Source organism: Capra hircus, chromosome 16 (assembly GCF_001704415.2).
Source record: "Capra hircus breed San Clemente chromosome 16, ASM170441v1, whole genome shotgun sequence".
In the NCBI taxonomy this organism is placed as follows: domain Eukaryota; kingdom Metazoa; phylum Chordata; class Mammalia; order Artiodactyla; family Bovidae; genus Capra; species Capra hircus.
In genome coordinates this window covers 42,994,647-43,017,104 of record NC_030823.1, presented here as the reverse complement: position 1 = coordinate 43,017,104, position 22,458 = coordinate 42,994,647, and the positions used below count along the sequence as shown (strand labels likewise).

At 46.0% G+C, this 22,458-nt stretch overlaps 1 protein-coding gene across 1 annotated transcript in view; it reads left to right on the top strand.

Moving 5' to 3' along the window:
- CA6 (carbonic anhydrase 6) overlaps positions 1-12,389 on the top strand; it is a 29,994-nt gene extending 17,605 nt beyond the window's left edge. The window contains exons 5-9 of the mRNA XM_005690731.3: positions 2,093-2,185; positions 5,545-5,614; positions 7,345-7,502; positions 9,132-9,255; positions 11,969-12,389. Of these exons, the coding sequence (XP_005690788.1) occupies positions 2,093-2,185; positions 5,545-5,614; positions 7,345-7,502; positions 9,132-9,255; positions 11,969-12,090 (567 nt within the window). The 3' untranslated portion in view covers positions 12,091-12,389. The remainder of the gene's footprint in view (positions 1-2,092; positions 2,186-5,544; positions 5,615-7,344; positions 7,503-9,131; positions 9,256-11,968) is intronic.

The window sequence follows — 22,458 nt, the reverse complement described above, 5'->3', positions numbered from 1 at the left end:
TCTAGTGATGCTGCATGGGATTCTCACTGCGGTGGCTTCTCTTGTTGTGGAGTTCGGGCTCTCGGGTTTGCAGGCTTCAGCAGCTGTGCTGCACCGGCTGAGTTGCTCCTTGGCACATGGGATCTTCCCGGACCAGGGATTGAACTGGTGTCCCCTGCATTGCAAAGCAGATTCTTAACCATTGGATTACCAGGGAACCCCTACTTTTCTCACTAAAACAGCCAAAAACACTTTGTGTTTTTGATGCAGTGATGCAGTGATGAGTCAGGTCACCCTGAGGTTAAATTTATTTTTCATTCACTCACCACTAATCACTGTTCTGTGCTGGGGGTTCCGGTTGGGTCCCCGCCTTCATGAAGTCAGCCCGAAGCAGGAGTATACAGCCCACCAAGTGGGGCAAGCCCTCTTTAGTTTCAGCTGGATTTCTGTGTGGTAGATTTGCTGGTTTCCTCTCTTGCTTAGGATGGATGCGTGCCAAATCGCTTTAGTCGTGTCTGACTCTTTGCAACCCCATGGATCGTAGCCTGACAGGTTCCTCTATACATAGGATTTTCCAGGCAAGAATACTGGAGTGGGTTGCCATGCCCTCCTTCAGGGGATCTTCCCGGCCCAGGGATTGAATTTATGTATTTTAAGGTTCCTGCCTTGGCAAGCTGGTTCTTTACCACTAGTGCCACCTAGGAGGCTTCACAAAGATAGCCAATTGGATTCTACTTCAAAAGAGAGAACTGATGAGACACTAGTGAGGATTATCACTGCTTCGGCTGACCATGTTTTGACAGTGGCCTCCTGAGGTAAGGGGGCATATGCCCACTCTAGGGAGACCTCAGGAGAACCCCGTGGCCTCATACGATCTCCTAGAACTCTGCCAGCTTGTCTGCCTAGGGGAAGGTGAATTGCCATCTCCCCATAAGAGACGCAGGTTTGATCCCTGGGTCAGGAAGATCCCCTGGAGGAGAGCATGGCAACCCATTCCAGTATTCATGCCTGGAGAATCCCATGGACAGAGGAGCCTGGCGGGCTACAGCCTGTGGTGTCACAAAGAGTCAGACGTGACTGAAGCAACTTAGCACACAGCACACATAATCCCACTCATGTTCTTTGCATTCTTGGAGAATTTTCTGGGCTCTTTTTTTTTTAGGGTCAAAATTTTAATTTAAACTTGATTCACATATTTTATACATTATTCTTTTTTATTGATATATATATTATTGAAGTATAGCTGATTTACAGTTTCAGGTGTACAGCAAGAAGATTCAGTTATACATATATACATATATTATTTTTCATATTATTTCCCATTATAGGTTATTACAAGATATTGACTATAGTTCCCTGTGCCATACAGTAAACTTTTGTTGCTTGTTGTGTATCTGTTTTTTTTTAAATTAGAAATCTAGCACTTATTCTTACTAAGCAAACAAGTGGTATACATTATTTTTTTGTATGAGTACAGGCTATGCAAATTAAGCTGTTTCAATAAATATTAGAAATGTTCATTACTTTGCAAATATAAAGCAAAATCAGCTAATACAAGCAATACAAGCCTGCATTAACCAGAGCTTCTCCCCATGAACTTTTCTCAGCCCTCTCCTCATATCCTTCTCAGAACTTTCTGGTCTTAGATCTTGTAGCCCAGATGGAGGGAGATGGTGGTCAGCAGTGTTTGTCGGTCAAGCAGAGGTGCCAGATGAAGCATCTTTTTTTCATTTTCCTCCTTTCCTGAAAACCTGAAGCATTTGAAGGTTATAGGAATTGTCCTTGACTTGCCCTGATAGCTCAGCCTGTTAAGAATCTGCCTGCAATGCAGGAGACCCTAGTTTGATTTCTGGGTTGGGAAGATCCACTGGAGAAGGGATAGGCTACCTACTCCAGTATTCTTGGGCTTCCCTGGTGGCTCAGTTGGTAAAGAATCCACCTTCCATGCGGGTGACCTCAGTTCGATCCCTGGGTTGGGAAGATCCCCTGGAGAAGGGAAAGGCTACTCACTCCAGTATTCTGGCCTGGAGAATTCCATGGACTGTGTAGTCCATGGGGTCGCAAAGAGTCAGACACAACTGAACAACTTTCACTCCCTTTCTTGTTTCCACAGATTCACGTCGTCCACTACAATTCTAAATACAACAGCTATGAGGAAGCCCAGCAAGAGCCAGATGGTTTGGCTGTGCTGGCGGCCCTGGTTGAGGTAGGCTGAACCTACACACTCGAAGTTATAAACTGGTGTCAAAACAAGGTGTTAAGTGTAGACAGAGGGTTTTCCTACTTGTCTCTCCTCATGTATTCCTGAGCTCACAATTCTTGGAAACACTGACTTGATAAAAGATCTACTCTTTTAAAGAAAAATATTTGTCTACTTATCTGGTCTTAGTCGTGGCAAGAAGGATCTTTGTCCCTTATTGCAGCATGCAGCATCTTTAATTGAGACGTGTGGGATCTAGTTCCCTGATCAGGGATCGAACCTGGGCCCGCTGTATTGGGAGTGTGGAGTCTTAACCACCAGACCATCGGGGAAGTCCCTGAAAGACCTACTCTTTCCCCAGTCCTTGCTCACAGTTACTGTGGTGCTTCTGGGTCACCAACCTCAAGGACCTTGGATGATCTGGACAAGCTGAGTTAGAAGAGCTGATTCCAGAGGGGCTGACTTGACAGAAACTGGTCTGAGGACATGAGGAAGTCTGCGGCCCAGTAGACAGAGGCCACATCTCTGCATTCCTCAGAAAGTCTGGAAGGTGGGACTTATGTCTAGGCAGCAAGAAATGGTCAGTGAATACGATCCCCTCCCAAAAAAATTATTATATTAGCTTCCCTGGTGATTCAGCTGGTAAAGAAACCAGCTGCCAATGCAGGAGACACAAGAGACACGGGTTCAATCCCTGAGTCAAGAAGACTGCCTGGAGAAGGAAGTGACAACTGTCTCTAGTATACTTGTCTGGAAAATTCCATGGATGGAGAAGCCTGGCAGGCTACAGTCCATGTGGTCACAAACAGCTGGACATGACTGATCACAGCACATCAAAACCAAGCGTATCAGTGCTCAGGAAATGGACCAAAGACAGTAACAAGGTAAAGCACTTATTTATGATAAATGCTGAGAATTTAGAGTAAGAACAGTGGGAGTTTGTGGGCTTCTTGCCTGGTACTCTTTCCATCTGCTAACTTGGTCAGCAAGTAATCCTAAATGAAATCAAACCTAAATATTCATTGGAAGGACTGATGCTGAAGCTGAAGCTCCAACACTTTGGCCACTTGATGGGAAGAACTGATTCACTGTAAAAGACCCTGATGTTGGGAAAGACTGAAGACAAGAGGAGAAGGGGACAACGGAGGATAGTATGGTTGGATGGCATCACCGACTCAATGGACATGAGTCTAAGCAGACTCCGGGAGATGGTGAAGGACAGGGGAGCCTGGCGTGCGGCAATCCATTGGGTCACAAAGAGTCGGACACAACTTAGCAACTTAACAACAACAACTTGGTCAGCAAGGTAGTTTCCTCAGGGTAGGTGAACAGGAGAACCAGCAGCTTCACTGCCTGGGATTCATTAGATTGCTGATAAAAGCAGCAAACGACAGAAAAGACAGGAACCAGGAAAACTCACAGCTTTGGGAGTCTATTGAGGTGAGTGGCCAGGGGCAGACCAATCAGAAACCTAACTGGGAGATCCTGAAAATGAGAGAGACACAGAGAGCTTGTGTTGGCTTCCCAAGAAGGCCTGATGGAACGTGAAAGCTGAGTCTGACTTGGTAACTGGCTGACCTTTGAATGTGCTCCTCAAGCCACACACAGATCCATCAGCTTGGGCTCCTGGGGTTTGAGCACAACCTCTACTAAAATCACTGAGTGACTTTAAAATTGTGCTGACCATAGATGGTCCTAGGCTAAAAAAATAAAAATAAGACTTAAGACCTGAGCAGATCCATCAGCTGCTACACAGTACTATGGACATATATTCTACAGATAAAGCCCAGGCAAGTCACTGAATAGTTACATGAACAACAACAAAAACTCTGCAGGACAGTTTTTAAAAATCAGAATTTAGATTAGCTACCATATGTTATCTAAAATGTCTAGGAATCAAGGAAAAATTTCAGTGTGCAAATAGGAAAATGTGATCTGTATTTAGGAGAAAATGCTCAAGTGTGCCCAACTCTTTGCGACCCAATGGACTGTAGCCCACCAGGCTCCTCTGTCCCTGGAATTTTCTAGGCAAGAATACTAGAATGGGTTGCCATGCCCTCCTCCAGGGGATCTTCCTGACCTGGGGATCGAACCAGAGTTTCTTGTGTCTCCTGCATTGGCAGGTGGATTGTTTACCACTGCGCCACCTGGGATGCTCTCTAGCACAAACTGATGTAAGTTGCACATTGAAGTCACTAGAGCAACCATTAATAACTTAAAATGGTTAAATGGTACACTGAAAGTATTTGTTTAACACGAAAGGTAGCTAGAAGAACAGAGAAAGAGATAACACATTTAGAAAACAGATAAAGGGCAGTCAGAAATCGAAGGTAGGGGGTTGGGAGGAAGGAGACCTCCGGAGGGATGTATGGGAGAGAGTAACATGGAAACTTACATTACCATATGTAGAATAGATAGCCAATGGGAATTTGCTGTATGACTTGGGGAACTCAAACCCGGGCTCTGTAACAATCTAGGGGGGTGGGATGGGGAGGAAGGTGGGAAGCAGGGTCAAGAGGGAGGGGACATATATATACCTATGGATGACTCATGTTGATGTTTGGCAGAAATCAACACAATTCTGTAAAGCAATTATCCTTCAATTAAAAAATAAATTTAAGATTAGAAAAAGAAGAAATCCAAGGAAGTGAATTTTCACCCAATGGAAGAATGGATCAGCATCGTTGACTGAAAAGAACCATTGTCCACAGACCTTTGTCACCAAAAGCAACTCTCCTGACTTCTAAAAAGTAAACACTCGTTCAAAAAATAGAGGATGTCGGAGGTCAGCACTGGAGCAATTTTGCTTTGGACAGTTGGCTCTCGTCCATCCAGTCAAAAGTCCTGAGGATGAAGAAGGGAGCACTTGAGACCAAGCCCCCTGGTCATAATGCATCTGGGGGCCTCCCTGATGGTGCAGCAGTTAAGAACCTATACTTCCCCTACAGAGGGTATGGGCTTGATCCCTGGTCAGGGAACTAAGATTCTGCATGCTGTGTGGCAGTGGCTAAAAAAAAAAAACCAAAAACCCACAGTGAATCTGACTGTGGCTGACATTGCCCCAAACAAGGTCACTGGGGATATTTTAACAGTGACTTTGGCCATTCCATGAGGATATCACCAGATACTGCCAAGAAGATCTTTTTCTGGGAAGCTGCCAAAATGCTTCAGATCTTGTCTTTCTGGAAGAAACTGGTGAGCCAAGGCAGTTGGTGCAAAGAACAGCCAGACTGTCTCCCCGGATGCCTCCTTGCCCTCATAGCTCTGCCCCACCAGCAAGGATACCAAACAGCTGAATTAAGGGAGATAGTACCAGATGGAGGACCCACCTCCCTTAGGTTAACTGCTCCATGTTTCCCCTGCAGGTAAAGGATTATACTGAAAATGCTTACTACAGCAAATTCATTTCTCACTTGGAAGACATCCGGTATGCAGGTAAGGGAAACCAACAGAAGGTGCACCAGGGCAGAGGAATGAGCCTGTGTGTGATGGGGACGGAGGGCAGGGAGAGCCACGGGCAGGGCTGGTTGCAGATAAGTTTTCCAGGGGTCACTTAGCTCCCTGTGCAAGGTCTCTGGCTCCAGCAGTTCCCGTGGTTGGCTCAGGCTGTACACACCTCTGAGAGACCTGTTCATAAACTGCCTGTCGATTTCCACAACTGGAATGTCTGGATGGCCAGAGTTCATGAATGAGGGATATTTTCAATTAAGTCACCCTCACCTCTGGCCCCAGCTGGTAGTGATGATCCTGGTCCTTAGACAAAGATGAGCTCCTTGGTTTCTAGTTGAGAAGAGTCTCAAGATTGAAGCCTCTTGTCGTGGTGTCTGTGAATGCAGACACTGGGCTGGTCTCCCTTCTCTCTGCCTCTAGAAGGCAGAGTTCTTGTCAGAGCATTTGCCCACTCCCACGACCAACTCTTGACCTTAAGCTGTAACCATGTCTGCTGCAGCCTTGGTTCTGGGCATTTCACTTTGCCCCATATACCGGACTCCAGTTCCCTGACCTCAGTCCTCAACCTCTCCAGTAATCTCCTGACCTCCAATTCATGGGCCTCCACGTTTTCACTACTAGTCATGCTTCTTGAGTCTCAGTTCTCTTTACCTGGCTTGGATGCCACAGACCATCATACTGACACACCCATGCAAATGCCCTCCATCCCTCCACAAGCTTACCTGATAAAGCCCTAAGCCAACTTCTACTTTCTCAGTCTGTAGCCAAAGAGCCTATAAGGAATGTGCCTGAGAGAAACACAGATATTTCTAATTGGTATTACTTTCATTCCTAGCTAAAATATAAACAAGTACTAACACTATCCTAAAATACTAACAAGTACTAACACTAATCCTAAAATACTCCTCTGGGCATTTTCTTTTCCCCTCTCCACAATGATTGCATCACCTTTTCTCCCCTCTCCCGAAGCATCCCCTCCCTGGCCCCAGCTTCTCCCCTGAAGGGGATGCCTGACCTCCCACTTCATGGAGAAGGTAGCCAGTCACTCACTCATCTTCTTAACTTGGCAGTCCAGTGGTTAAGACTCCCAATTTCCACTGCAGGGAGTACGGGTTCAATCCCTGTTCAGGGAAGTAAGATCCTGCATGCCATGTAGTGCAACCAGAAAAAAAAAAAAAAAAAAAACTTGGAAATTTTTTGCCTGCTCATTAGGCTATGCACTACTAGACTTCACAGCCTTGGTTAAACAAGCCTGTTTATGTATATATCACACTGATATCATCTTTGCCATCAAAAAAAATGCAAAAGTGCTCAGGGAAAAAAGCAGAATTCCTGCCTCATGCAGCATCTTTCATTGCAGCATGTGGGATCTAGTTCCCTGACCAGGGATCGAACCCAGACCCCCCTGCATTGATAGCACAGAGTCTTAGCCACTGGACCACCAGGGAACTCCCACAAGTGTCCCCTGTCTATAGACAGGTGAGTATCCCGCCAGGGCCACCCAGCCAGAGGAGATATTTGAGTGGGTTTCTTCCCAAAGTCTTCGCTCTTAACCCTTTCCAAGAAGCAGCACACTGGGTGATGTTTCCCAATGATCAGGTTCTAAGTTCTTCTGCTTAAATCAGGAGATTTAAACATGGTGAGATATGAGCCAAAAGCTGTCCTCTCAAGGGGCAGCAGTGGTCCCTGACATTGCTTCTCATCCCCTCTATTAGGACAAAGCACAGTTCTGAGAGGCCTTGACATTGAGGACATGCTACCTGGGGACCTCCGCTACTACTACAGCTACTTGGGGTCACTCACCACTCCTCCCTGTACAGAAAACGTCCACTGGTTTGTGGTAGCAGATACTGTCAAGCTCTCCAAGACACAGGTAATGTACGAGATTGCTTTAATATCCAAGTCTCTCCACGTGATCAACACGAGTGTTCCCCTAAATCTTATCTAATGCCAATACCTGGGCTCCTATAGTGTTTTCTATGTCCAGGGCTGTAGTGCCTCACCTCTATCACCATGGGTGATCTTACTAGTGCTGTGCTGTAGCAGAAACGGGCCAACAGGCATCAGAGAGTCCAAGAAATCGATAGGCAATGCAACAACAACAAAAGAAAACACTGGGATCTGGTCCAAGTCATAGGAGAACATTTGCATAGTGAAGGCAAATATTTATTGAGTGCCGCTCTCACCAGGTATTACATGCGCAAACTCCATGTCCTTATGGGGCTACATTTTAACCTCGTAAATAACTTTATGCAAGAAGGACAGCTTCAGATTTAGCCCTTTACCATCTAAAAATGTCTGTAGCCCTTTGAGGGGAAGAGCTGTATCAATCATCTTTTGTCCTTGAGCCTAGCATGGGCACATAATAAGTATTTGTTGAGTTAAATAAAGGACAAATGTTACTGAGGTTGCAAAGCAAACCTTCTGGGTTCCTCAGAATGTTGTTCCTCTTTTAAAATTTTCCATTTCCCTATTTCAGGAAAAAATGCAAAGTCCCCTTATTCTTATACCAACATGTAAAAACATTGCCAACCAGGTTGAAAGTGCCCTGAGATACCTAACGAAAGTCAATGTTAGTCATCTACGAGAAATGCACCTTAAATTCAGATCTAGAAGAATTTCTGCAAATAAAGTTATCTGAGATGAACTCAATTAAAAAAAAATCACAAAATACCAAGAAAAAGGCACTATGAGTGAGTATCAGCAGAATTAGACCTACAAAGATTTCAGATATTGTAATTATCAGCCAATTAATATAAAGGATGTTTAATATTATAAAGAATGCATAATATCTATAAATAAACATTTGATATGTTTAATATGTACAAGAGTTTGAAATACAAAGAAAGAACAAAGTATAAAAATGACGAAGTCAACTTGAAAAAAGTAAATTGTTAATTTCTAGAAATGAAAAGATAGTAACTGAAATTAATAATTCAACAAATGAGTTTAATAGCATGTAGGACAAGTTCAAGAAAGAATTGGTAAGCTGTAAGACAGAGCTGAGACAATTATGCAAAATGCAGCATCATAAAGAGAAAAAGAGGTAGAAATATGAAAAAGTAGAGAGGTATGGAGAAAATTCTAGAAAGACCTGAAAAATGTCGAGTTGAAATTATAGTGGGAGAAGAGAGGTGGCATAGAGAAGAGGAATAATTTGAGAAATGTTGACTGACAATTTTCCAGAGGGTTGAAAGGCACCATGTTATATAATAAGGAAGCCCAATGAGTCAATGAAAACAAAAAGGAGCCTACACTAAACACGTCACAGTGAAGCCACAAGCTATCAAAGCAGAGATCTAAATATCAGCCAAAGAGAAAAGACATATTTCATGAAAGAAATATGGCTAAATACCCATAGAAAAAGATTGACGGATATTGTCTGAAGAATGATTGGGTGGATGAACGCCAAGGCACATAGTGCCCAGAACCACTGTTAACTAACTTAAAAAAAGTTACCCAGTGCCTCTCCTCTCATGAATTCCTTTCATGTTGCTGGCAGGTTGAGAAGCTAGAGAATTCCTTACTGAATCACCAGAACAAGACCATCCAAAACGATTACCGCAGGACTCAGCCCCTGAACCACAGAGTGGTGGAAGCCAACTTCATGTCTCGCCCTCATCAGGGTGAGTGAGATCAGCTCTCGTTTGTCCTCTGCCATATGTGATGATAATTTCCCGTTTTCCTCCTTCTCTGGGTGAGCCCCTCTCTTCTGGCCACAGTAAGGGAAGGGGAGTCATCTAAACCTCAGGGGCCATGGGTGGACCAATAAGAATGGGGCTTGGGCGAAGAGCATGACTCATTTTCCCAGTCTAGGCAGTGGTACTCCTGAGTAGGACAGAGAGGGTGATGAGAACGAACCAGCTCCATGATAGTATCTAGTATTGGCCAGAGACAGTGGGAGAAGCAAGATGTCAGTAACATAAGATGCTCCCATCGAGTGTTGGCTCAAGTTAACCTCATCATATCCAACTCAGATATTTCCCCCACACTTCTATCTTGGTCTGCATTACAAACCCATCCTCAACTCCTCCCATAAATTCCCTCAAGGTGGAGTTAACTAGACCACATAATGCTTATTACCTTTTCTTGGGGATCAGACTGGGGGTGGATTAGCCACCAAATGAACCTCCCAGGTGGCTCAGTGGCAAAGAAACGGCCTGCCAATATTAGGAGAAGCACAAGATGCAGGTTAGCTCCCTGGGTCAGGAAGATCTCCTGGAGGAGGAAACAGCAACCCACTCCAGTATCTTTGCCTGGGAAATCTCATAGACAGAGGAGCCTGGTGGGCTACAGTCCATGGGGTCACAAAGAGCTGGACACGTCTGGATGCACACAGGTGAAGCTGCAGATGCCAGGATGCTGGAAGCAGGCGTAAGTGGCCCAGTTTCCCCTGGACTTCCAGTCCAGGAGGTGGGGCTTCAACTGTGTCGGTTTGACTTACCTCATTTCTGTGGTCACAGGAATGTAAATATTCTGCAATTTCCCGTCCCTATTTTGTCCAGTTCTCTGTAAAGTGGTGGTGAACTGCACACATTCCCTGAATTCACTGTCTTTACAGTATATTCCTATTAACCATTCCTGAGGACTTTATTGGAGTAGGAAATGGCAATCCACTCCAGGATTCTTGCCTGGAAAATTCCATGGATGCCTTTATATTCTCTAATAAATAGACCTGGTCTCCAGTCAATATTACCCGACCTCTACATGTACCTTGCAAAACTTAAAAATTTCCATACATATTCCCCAGCACAATAAAGCTCCATTTATAGTTTTCGCCCCATCTCTCCTGGATCATTTATTGTTTTCCATTGTATCAGTTTGCTCCTTTCATACAATACTAACAGGAACAATGACACCAACTATAACTTTAATTTCCCCATATTATACTTTATACAATACTGTTGTTGTTCAGTCACTAAGTCATGTCCGACTCTTTGTGACCCCATGGATTGCAGCATGCCAGCCTTCCCTGTCCTTCACCATCTCCCAGAGTTTGTTCAAACTTGTGTCCATTGAGTTAGTGATACCCTCCAACCATTTCATCTCTGTCTCCACCTTCTCTTTCTGCCCTCAATCTTTCTCAGCACCAGGGTCTTTTCCAGTGAGTCAGCTCTTTTCATCAGGTGGCCAAAGTATTGGATATTAACAGTCACAATTTCTTTTTCTAAAGGAGGACACCCTCCTAAACAGGTCCAACCACTAGCAGACTAAACAAAGGGAGCTTAGACCCATTGATCTGTCTCCTTGTTCTAATTTTGCTATGCTCCCTGTTTAACATCTTATGCTATTCTTGCAACAAGCACAGCTTGCATCATTCTCCTTAGGCCACTTCTCCAGTGCTTTTTCCGTTGCAGCAGGGCAGGAGTGTCATTCCAATGTGCCCTCATGAGCAGTACCTCAGAGGTTCTAGGAACCACTTCTTAGTCCAGAATGTCCCATCTTGCAGTATGTCATTTTGGCCCTCACTTCTGAGACTTGCTATTTAGGAGGAGTACACTAACTCCCAGGCTTCCCTGGTGGCTCAGTAGTAAAGAATCCTCCTGCCAGTGCAGGAGACTTGAGTTCCATGCCTGGTTTGGGAAGATCCCTGGAGAAGGAAATGGCACCCTGATTCAGTTCTCTTGCCTGGAAAATCCCAAGGACAGAGGAGCCTGGCAGGTTACAGTCCATGGGGTCACAGAGAGTCGGACATGACTTAGCAACTAACGACAGCGATAACAATAGCAACAACATACCAACTCCCAGGAGATAGGAACAGGGCTTCTTCCCAACCCCAGCCAAGGGATCTGAGCAATGCCCTTCCTTTACCGAGAAGAGAACAGAGAACTGGCCATCATCTCACTCCTACTTTACTCAGACTCAGACTTCTACGTAGCAGCCCAACTGTACAATCCACATGGTATTTCATAGTTCTGTAGTATCCATGCCAGATCGGTTACTATGATCAACTCATCAAAGATGAATGACCTGAGAAACAAAGATCAGTTATAAACACAAGAGAATAGCAAAATCAGCCCTCTTGCAACTTATTTATTAGAAAACACCTATGTATTCTAAGGTAAAGGCTACTGAGCTTCACATGAAAAAACCAAGGGTCAAGGGTTGAACCATCTTTGACATGTCACCCCTTGGATTCTGGCAGCTTACAAGCCTAAGTTCAGACAAAGCAAGGATGCCTGAAGCCGATGGGATGGGAACATGGCAGGCATATGAAAGAATCAAAAATATTTCTCCTAAATATACATGTAGGGAATGGTATCTGGCTGTCCTGTTGCCCCTGTTTTCATGAATCTCTTCAAAGTTCTGACTTTTTCCTGTTAACTCTTCTTTTTATAGAATACACTTTAGCCTCCAAACTCCACTTTTATCTAAACAATATTGACCAAACCCTTGAGTACCTGAGAAGATTTATTGAACAGAAGATAACAAAGAGAAAGAAACAAGAGAATTGGCCTTGAAGAGTGAGCCCTGCCTTCTGTCCAAGAAGCCCTGGGTGACCAGATCATACCGTTTCTACCGAGGCAGCTACTTAATTTACGATTAAAACAGGAGAAACCGTCATCCATGAACGGAAATGAGATGGCTTAAATGCATGAGAAGGGTTTGAGCGAGATGATACCAATGGGAATTGACTGGAAAAGAAATTTAACTACCCTCCTATCGAATCATGTACATTGATTTGTCTTAATTAGAAATCAGCCTGAAATCCTAATAGCATTTAGATGAAATAAAATAACTTTGAAAATTTGATATTTAAGAACTTCTCCCTTCTATTCCTTTGTGCCATTTCAAATATTGTTTCTTTGCTATATCCGGAGGGACCCAGGTGATGGGGTAGAAATGAAGGTGGGAGGGATTTCCAGCTTTTTTCAAAAGTTCCCACTGACGTTATTGAAAGGTTAAAAATGAAAGTTTCCAGTCAACAACTGATATTTTTATAACTTTTATGAAAACTGTAAGTACTATTGTTTGTTTGTATTATTATTGTTAATTTATGCTTCCAACTTCCCACTATTACAACAATGCAGAGTAGGAATTTCAGTTGTGTCCAACTCCCTGTGACCCTATGGACCACGGCCCACCAGGCTCCTCTGTCCATGAGATTCTCCAGGCAAGAATACTGGAGTGGGTTGCCATTTCCTTCTCCAGTGATAAAGTGTGAAGTGAGTGAAGTGAAGTGGCTCAGTCGTGTCTGACTCTTTGCCACCCCATGGACTGTAGCCTACCAGGCTCCTCTGTCCATGGGATTTTCCAGGCAAGAGTACTGGAGTGGTTCGCCATTTCCTTCTCCAGGAATTTGGCTGAGTTTAGCTTTAAAAACCTGACTTCCCTGGTATCTCAGACCAGGGAAAAATTCACCTGCTACACAGGAGACCCAGGTTCAATCCCTGGGTTGGGAAGATCCCTTGGAGAAGGGCATGACAACCTACTCCAGTGTTCTTGAAACCAAAAAAATAAACCCAACACAACAACAAAAGCCAAAAACACCCAAAGAAAAAAGTAAAATGGTTTGAGGTGATATTCATTTGGGCTAATGTTATTTCTCTAGATTGTCATTGCGAACATTTAAAAAACTATCTGCGTTGGCAGGTGGAGTCTTTACCACTACACCACTTGCTAAGCCTTTTTAAACTAAATTGCTGTCAGCTTTGTGATCCAATAGTTTTGTCCTGGGAGGGAGCTGTGGAGGACAGAGGGCACATTGCATCCTAGTGACAGAAGAAAAAAGACGCTTACTCCTTGGAAAAAAAGTTATGACCAACCTAGATAGTATATTCAAAAGCAGAGACATTACTTTGCCGACTAAGGTCCGTCTAGTCAAGGCTATGGTTTTTCCTGTGGTCATGTATGGATGTGAGAGTTGGACTGTGAAGAAGGCTGAGCGCTGAAGACTTGATGCTTTTGAACTGTGGTGTTGGAGAAGATTCTTGAGAGTTCAGTGGACTGCAAGGAGATCCAACCAGTCCATTCTGAAGGAGATCAACCCTGGGATTTCTTTGGAAGGAATGATGCTAAAGCTGAAACTCCAGTACTTTGGCCACCTCATGGGAAGAGTTGACTCATTGGAAAAGACTCTGATGCTGGGAGGGATTGGGGGCAGGAGAAGAAGGGGACGACCGAGGATGAGATGGCTGGATGGCATCACGGACTCGATGGACGTGAGTCTGAGTGAACTCCGGGAGATGGTAATAGACAGGGAGGCCTGGCGTGCTGCGATTCATGGGGTCGCAAAGAGTCGGACACGACTGAGCGACTGAACTGAACCGAACTGAACTGACAGCAGAAAGTGTGGTTCTTTAAAAAGCGACAAAAACAGCCTCCTGCTGTCAGGGAGAAGAAAGCCACCTGGCCAGCCACCCCCTTCAGGGGCAAGCCTGGGTTCCCCAGGAGCGGAAGCTGGGGCGACCCCCTTTGCAGGTTCTGCGATTTCAGAATACTAAAACTCGTTTCCGTGAGTTCATGGTTCTCGAGAGAAGTTTTGAGAAACAAAATATCCCTTAGAAACAGCCCTTTAGTTGTTCCGTGGTGCTCTCAGTGGACGTTCCTCTTCAAGAGTGCCGGAAATTTCCCCGAAGGCCTTCTGCGCGGGTGCCATTTTGTGAAGGACTAACTAAAGCAAAGGCTTTTGTGAAGGACATGAGAGAGAGGTGAGTGGACCGGCTGTATTTGAAGGGAAGCTGCTGCCCTCCAGTGGCCACTGTGAGATTGGCGGGACCTGTGCCCAGGGGACCTTGGCAAGCCCCTCCACCCCTCCCATCTTTCCTGTTGGTAACCTGGGGCCCAAAGACCTCTAAGGATTCTTCTGTAAGTTACAGGCGTATCAGGGACGAACATTACAGCGCAAGTCCCTGGACTTCATCCTCTTCACACAATGAAAGACGTGGAGTTGCCCTCACTGGGCTGTGGTCCCTCTTACTTCCATGTCCTGCTTATAGAATTTCAAAGCATCACCACCCTTGGATGATAGATACCCAGCCCTTCCCAACTACCCTCTTGTCACCTGGGGGGCCGCCTCCCCCACCCCTGCTGAATGGACAGGCTGGCAACTCAGATGCCCCCTCTCAGGCCTGAGCTGGCAACTTGGACCCAGTTGACATGAGGCCTGGCTGACATCCAACCGAGGCTGTGCAGAGGGCCCAGGACAGCACCTGGCAACCTTGAACCTCACATGGGGAGCAGATGCCATGCTCTCCCAGGGACAGCTGCTGTCCAGAGAGAAGCTTCTGGAGAGAAGCACAGAAGGACCTCTGGCCTCAGAGAGGTGGTCCAGTGTGGCCGAGAGTGGCAGGCGGTGAATGCTGGACTGAGCTATACTTCCTGCCATTGGAAGTCCCCTGGCCACAGGCCTCGACTGAGCAAGTTATGATTGCATTTTTGCTCTCCACAAACACACAATCTCCAACTAAGACATAATATGTCTCTTATTTTGTTGAAGCCTCAGAAGCAAACAGCTGGAGGACTTGGTTTGATTATCTCCAGTTAAGATAATCAGTTAACTGGGACCAGATAGTGTGCTCTGACACACAGCATCTTAGTGGGGAAGCAGGAACTCAATGGATGTGAGAGCTGGATCACAAAGAAGGCTGAGTGCTGAAGAATTGATGCTTTCAAATTGTGGTGCTGGAGAAGACTCTTGAGAGTCCCTTGGACAACAAGGAGATCAAACCAGTCAATCCTAAAGGAAGTCAACCCTGAATATTCATTGGAAGGACTGATGCTGAAGTCTCAATACTTTGACCACCTGATGCAAAGAGCCAACTCATTGGAAAAGACCCTGATGCTGGGAAAAATCGAAGGCAAAAGGAGAAGGGGTTGGCAGAGGATGAAGAGGATGGTAGAAAACAGCACAGACTCAATGGACATGAATTTCAGCAAACTCTGGGAGAGTTGGACAGGACTTAGCAACTGATCAACATCAAGGAACACAACTCCCAGTCCTGTGCTATAACCACGTTCTTGTTGACCCCTTGGAAGACTGGAATTGGCCTAGGGAACAAGCCAGGAAGAGGCAGCGGGTTATTTTCAGGCTTTCAATTCAGTGGCCTCAGCTCCACCAAGGAAGATTCCTGGGGTGAGTTTTAGGGTGTCAGTGCCCCAGAATCTTCCAGATGCATGGTAAACGCCTCATTGGCCCCTGCTCCAGAGCTCCCCACCCCACCCTTGACAGCATAACAGGCTGCTGGGGGGTGGAAGCTGAGAGAGAGAGGCCCCCAATGGCTCCATGGTGGGTGCTCAAACACTGGTCCCTCTGTGGGGAGTCACAGGAAAGCCTGCTGATGTACATCTTGCTTAGAGGCAGATGGTGGGCAAACAGAGCCATCGCTAGGCCCAGGGGCAAAATACCGCCACATGGAACAACTAGCCTTTGCCAAGAATGAAAGGATCCAAGGAGGGCATTGGAGGCACTGCTCACTCTGCCACCCCCTCTCCGCCTGGTGAGCTCATGTCATCCTTCAGGGCGCGGTGCATTCTTGCCTACAAGGTTGCCCACCGATATGATGCTTGGACCCTGATGCTGGGAGAGGTTGAGGACAAGAGGGGAAAGGGCTGACAGAGGATGAGATGGGTGGATGGCATCACTGACGCAACGGACATGAGTCTGAGCAAACTCAGGGAGACAGTGAAGGACAGGGAAGCCTGGCGTGCTGCAGTCCATGGAGTCGCAAAGAGCTGGACACAACTGAGCGACTAAACAACACAACAATGATACACGTTTAAGAGGAAAGACCAGAGACGAGGAGGTTAAGCAACTTGTCCTGGTGCTTCAGGTACCAAATGGGAGAGCAAGATCTAGAACCAGGTCTCCTGTTTCTTAGGTTAGTTGTCTTTCTACTAATTTCTTATTTAAGGGCTTCGCTGGTGGCTCAGAAAGGGTCAGAAACAACTGGATGACGGAACAACAATGGCATACTTGCAATATAGTGGATGTTTCTTTCATTCAAGCATATGGCAATTGGCAAATTAATTGTTAATCAAGCACGTACAAGAAGAGGTTCTGGGAATTCCCTGGTGGTCCAGTGACTTCCACCGAGGGGGTGCAGGGCATGTAGGTTAGACCCTTGGTTGGGGAACTAAGATCCTGCATGCTGCACGCTGTGACCAAAAAAAACAAAGTTCTATGAGTCCTGCTTTAATAAAGAGTTTTCAATTACCAGTGTGTTTTCTTTTATGCATGAAAGCTGAACTAGAATGGTTCTTTAAAGTGGAAGCAGTGGCAGATTGTGTTTTCTTGGGCTCCAGAATCACTATGGATGGTGACTGCAGCCACGAAATTAAAAGACACTTGCCCCCTGGAAGGAAAGTTATGACAAAACTAGACAGTGTACTAAAAAGCAGAGACATCACTTTGCTGACAAAGGTCCATATAGTCAAATCTATGGTTTTCCAGTAGTCATGCACGGATGTGAGAGTTGGACCATAAAGAAGGCTGAGCTCTGAATAACTGATGCTTTCAAACTGTGGTGCTAAAGAAGGCAGATTCTTGAGAGTCCCTTGGACAGCAAGGAAATCAAACCAGTCAGTCCTAAAGGAAATCAGTACTGAATATTCAGTGAGACAACTCACTGGAAAAGACCCTGATACTGGAAAAGATTGAAGGCAGGAGGAGAAGGGGGCAGAGGATGTGATGGTTGGATGGCATCACCAACTCAATGGACATGAGTTTGAGCAAACTCAAGGAGATGGTGAAGGACAGGGAAGCCTGGCATGCTTCAGTCCATGGGGTGACAAACAGTTGAACATGCTTCAACAACTAAACAACAATGGTTCTTTAAGAGCTAGTTTTCTTTAGAGGACTTCCCATTCTTCCCTAAAAACTGACAACCATGGCACTTCAAGTCCACGTGTAAATGCGAATTCCAAAGAGAGGCCCAGCCAAACGGAATTCCTCGGGGTCTCACCAAGACCTTGGCTCACTCTCTTCCTTCCTGGGAACCTTGATCTGGGCATCCCTCCTTATCTGCAGAGTCACGTCTTTGCAGCAACTGGGCTTAGGAGTAAAGATCAGTGAGTCCCTGTAAACTAAGCAAAGTACAAGTATTATGCTTAATTCTCAAATAAGACATGAGTCGAGGGCATGAAGAGTTACCCAGTGTGGGCCCTACTCCTCAGAACAACATGATTGAGGCAGCAAAGGGGGAGGCTGCAGCTGGTATAACCTGGAGCCTGGGTCACCTTACCTCGAATTAAACCACTTATAAAATAATTGAAAGTGTTAGTCGCTCAGTCATGTCCAACTCCTTGTGACCCCATGGACTGTAGCCTGCCAGGCTCCTCTGTGCATGGAATTCTCCAGGCCAGAATACTGGAGTGGATTGCCATTCCCTTCTCCAGGGGATCTTCCCAACCCAGGGATTGAACCCAGGTCTCCTGTACTGCAGAATGATTGTTTACCATCTGACCTGTATATACCTGGATATATTATTATTCTTATAACACAGTACTGTATTCTATTTGTGAAAAATTTAACATAATTTTTGTATTTATGTTTATGAGGGTATCAGTCTGTAGTTTTCTGCCTCTAGTTTGGTTTTGGTATCAGAGAAATGATGGTTTCTAAAATGAGTAATGTATTCCTTTCTCTTAATTTTCTGGAAAAATTCATGTCAAATTGGTATTATTTCTTCCTAAAATGTTTGGTAGAATTCACCAATAAGTCCATTTGGACCTTGAGTTTCCTTTGTGAGAAAGTGTTGGTTTTTGTTTTTTTTTTTTGCTATGCTGAGTCTTCACTACTTTGTGCGGGCTATTCTCTAGTTGCAGCAAGCGGGAGCTCCTCTCCATTGTGAAGCTTGGGCTTCACATTGCGATGGCTTCTCTTGTTTTGGAGCACAGGCTCTAGGATGCTTGGGCGTCAGTAGTTGCAACACACAGGCTCAGTAATTGCGGCTCACAGGCTCTAGAGTGAGGGCTCAGCAGTTGTGGTGCAGATTTAGTAGCTCCATAGCATGTTGAACCTTCCTGGACCAAGGATCAAACCCATGTCCCTGGAACAGGGATCGAATCCACGGGCATTGGCAAGTGGGTTCTTATCCACTACACCACCAGAATTGTCCCGAGGGAAGGATTTTAACTACACGTTCAATTTCTTTAGTTGATGGAGATACAGATAATCTATTTCAGACTGAGAAACCTTTAGTACTTAGTATCTTTTAAGGAGCCTGTTTCATCTAGTTCAGTTCAATTCCGTCACTCAGTTGTGTCCGACTCTTTGCGAACCCATAGACTGCAACACACCAGGCCTCCCTCTCCATCACCAACTCCCAGAGCTTACTCAAAGTCTTGTCCATCGAGTCAGTGATGCCATCCAACCATCTCATCCTCCGTTGTCCCCTTCTCCTGCCTTCAGTCTTTCCCAGCATCAGGGTCTTTTCCAATGAGTCAGTTCCTCGCATCAGGTGGCCAAAGTATTGGAGTTTCAACTTCAGCATTAGTCCTTCCAATGAATATTCAGGACTGATTTCCTTTAGGATTGACTGGTTTTATCTCCTTGCAGTCCAAAGGACTCTCAAGAGTCTTCTCCAACACCACAGTTCTTCTCAGTTACCAAATTACTGCCACAGAACTGTTTACAATATTCTCTTCTTATCCTGTCTCCTTGCTGTATTCTACTGGCTAGCAGTGAGTCAGCTTTGTTCAGGCTCAGACTATATTCGCACTCCAACAACGACGACTGCATCAGACTGTCTTCCGTTTTACTCCAGAGGCAGCTACCGTGTTGGGTGACCCGGGATCGTTCACCAATATTGTGATAGGTGTCTCTTTTATGGTTTTGTTCTTGCACCACTAACTGGGCCCAACATCATAAGACCTGGGCTTCCCTTTCAGGACGGGCTTATCTGTGGGTCGTGGGAAAGGCTGGTGGAGAAGACTTCTAGATGTGGGTTTGTGATCTAGGAGTGAGGGATCATCATTTGGGGCATGGAGGAGTCCTGGGGAGCTCATGGAATTCCTGCATGGAGTACTTGGGCTGGATGAGCCATAGCACCAGCTGGGGCCACATCTTGAATCTCCTGACCATTCCGTCACTGCCACAGGGCACTGAACACATCCTTGTAAAGAGAATGAGGCCTGGGGAGGTAGGGGGGAGGGGTTCTGTGATGAGCATGCTGGGGGACTCCGCTAGCAGATAGGCTATAATAGTAGTGATAAATATAGCCTCTGGGCTTCCCTGGTGGTCCAGTAGTTGACAGCCTGCCTTCCAGTTCAGGGCACACTGGTTCGATCCCTGGTCCAGGAGATCCCACATGCCTCAGAGCAGCTAGGCCCGTGTGCCATGGCTGCTGAGCTTGCTCACCTAGAGCTCTGCAGCAAGAGAAGCCACCACAATGAGAAGCCTGCACACCTCAACTGGAGAGCAGCCCCCGCTCTTAGCAACTAGAGAAAGCCCTTGAGCAGCCACAAAGACCCAGCAAAGCCAATAAATAAATAAATAAAAGTTTTAAAAATTACTTATGCTTAAAAAAAAAAAAAATAGCCCCTGACATTGGTAAAATGCTTCTTAACTTACCTAGCATTTCCACCTGGTTTATATGAGGCAAGAACGATCAGCCTTAACTCAGAGATGCACAGACTACAGCCAAACAAGATTAATTTACCTGATTAAGGACCAGAATGGGTAAAAACGTTGCCCACCCCCCCCCCCGCCCCCTGCAAAGGTCCTAAGGTGGTTTTAAATAATTTCAGCACATTTTTTGGCATGCCTCAGTTCAAAAGTTGCAGTCTGAGTCCAGCCACCCTCAGGGTGGCCTGGAATTAGTGATGAGTTTCTAAAGAACAGAATGTGGCAGAACTGATGCTATCTACATCAGAAGCCAAGGGTGTGAGTGTGCCTGCAATTTTGTTTCTCCCCTTCTCCCACCCACAGGAATCCAGTTACCAAATATGAGGAAGCCAAGATTATGCATCAGTTTCAGCCAGCATCAACCACCAGAAATGCAAGTGAACGAATCCTGCAGTATGTAATGCTGACCCGGGTTAGCTGCATGACCCAACGCCACCCAGAGAGAGGAAGCCACCCAAGAAAGGCAATGGAATCCAGGGCCTTGCACCTGGTTCCTCGATTCTCCCACTGACTGAATTTGGAGGAATTCCCTAAATTCTGACTGAATTCTCTAAATTTTTAAAATTTTGATCATGATTTAGACATCCATATCAAACACTGAAGTTGAAAACTTCAAAACTTAAAAAAGTGCGTCTAGGACTTCCCTTGTTGGCTCAGTGGATGGGAATCTGCCTGCCAGTGAGGACATGAGTTCTATCCCTGGTCCAGCAGGATTCCACATGTTGCAGGAACAACTGAAACCATGCACCACAACTACGGAGCCCGAGCTCTAGAGCCTGTGCTCTGAAACAGGAGAGGCCACCACTCACAGTAACAAGGAGCAGCCCCCACTCACCACCACCACCACCACAAAAAAACCACAGAAAGTAATGAAGACCCAGCGCAGCCGAAAAGAAAAAAAAAATCATCCATCTATCACTTTAAAAAATTTATTTGTTAATATTTATTTATTTGGCTGCACTCGATCTTAGTTTCAACATTCGGGGTTTTAGGTGAGGCATGCGAACTCTTAGCTGCAGTATGTGGAGTCCAGTCCCCTGTCCAGGGCTTGAACCCAGGCCTCCATCATTTGAGATTTGATGCTGATGTAGAATCAGTGAGTCTGTTCTTGCTGATTAGTACTTACATACCTGCCTGTCCTTCCAGGTCACTCCTCCCCAGGTGAGCATTGGAAGCTAAGTGCTTCTCAACTAAATCAGGGACCAAACTTTCCAAAATCTTCTAGCCACCACTAGGGGCTCAGAAATTCCTCAGTGGTTCCCCTCTCTTGAGGCCTGGGGCAGGGAGTCCCTTCCTCAAAGAAGGAAGTCTTGAATTTAGCACCTGGGGATGTGCACAGCCACAAAAGGAAGTCTCCGTGGCCGACAGAGGTGGTACATGAGGCTCAGCATCTGCGATTTCTTCTTCCTCCTCTGGGACCTCCACTCTGTTTCTCTTGGCAAAAATTCTGTTTATCTCCACAAATATTCGGCCCTTGGTCTCAGGAATGACCACGTAGACGTAAACAGCAGTGAGGAGGCAGATTTGGGCAGAGATAATGAGACTGTAGGCACCAGCGACTTCCTGGGCCAAGAGACAAGAAAACAGGCGGGGTTGGAGGAAGAAAGACATTCCAGGGCCAGCGCCAGGTGAGGCCTATGTGAGTCGCACAGGAGTCTCTCAGTGGCCCGTTTTACTTTACTCCCCGGGAGTGAAATAGCTAGAAAATTAGATCCTGCCTCATGTCAGAAAGGACTCAGCCTTGTGACAACGGGGACAGTATGAACAGTATGACCTCTAGATCGGACTGCACACTCTCAGAATTGGAGGTGGGGGTGGGGAGGTGGGGGATGCCCCCTGGCTCTAGCTTGCTTGAACTTGGCAGACCAGAGTCCTATATCCTTAACCCTTCATGGTCTGAGTGCCTAAGCTCCTTCAGTAGGTGGGAAACGAGTAGGTTTGACTGAGATGGCACCACCTTTGTTTTATGGACCTTGGAGAGCTGCCCCCTCTCTTGTCAAATTAACAGATGTTCTTAGTAGAAGGGGGACCCCCTGCCTATTTCCTGGAGTCCCATCTGCCTAGAGGCAGGGGCCAGGTGGAGCAGGGAGCCGGGGCAAGGGGCTGTGCCCCACACCCCCGTGCTCCCCGCAAGATGCTTCCACTCACCTGGATGGACTGGAACACGAAGCCCACAATGAAAGTGGTGAGTCCCTGCAGCCCCCCATCCACTATGAAGGTAGGAGGCCGGCGAGGGCTACAGGAAGAGCTCGGAGGGGGTGGC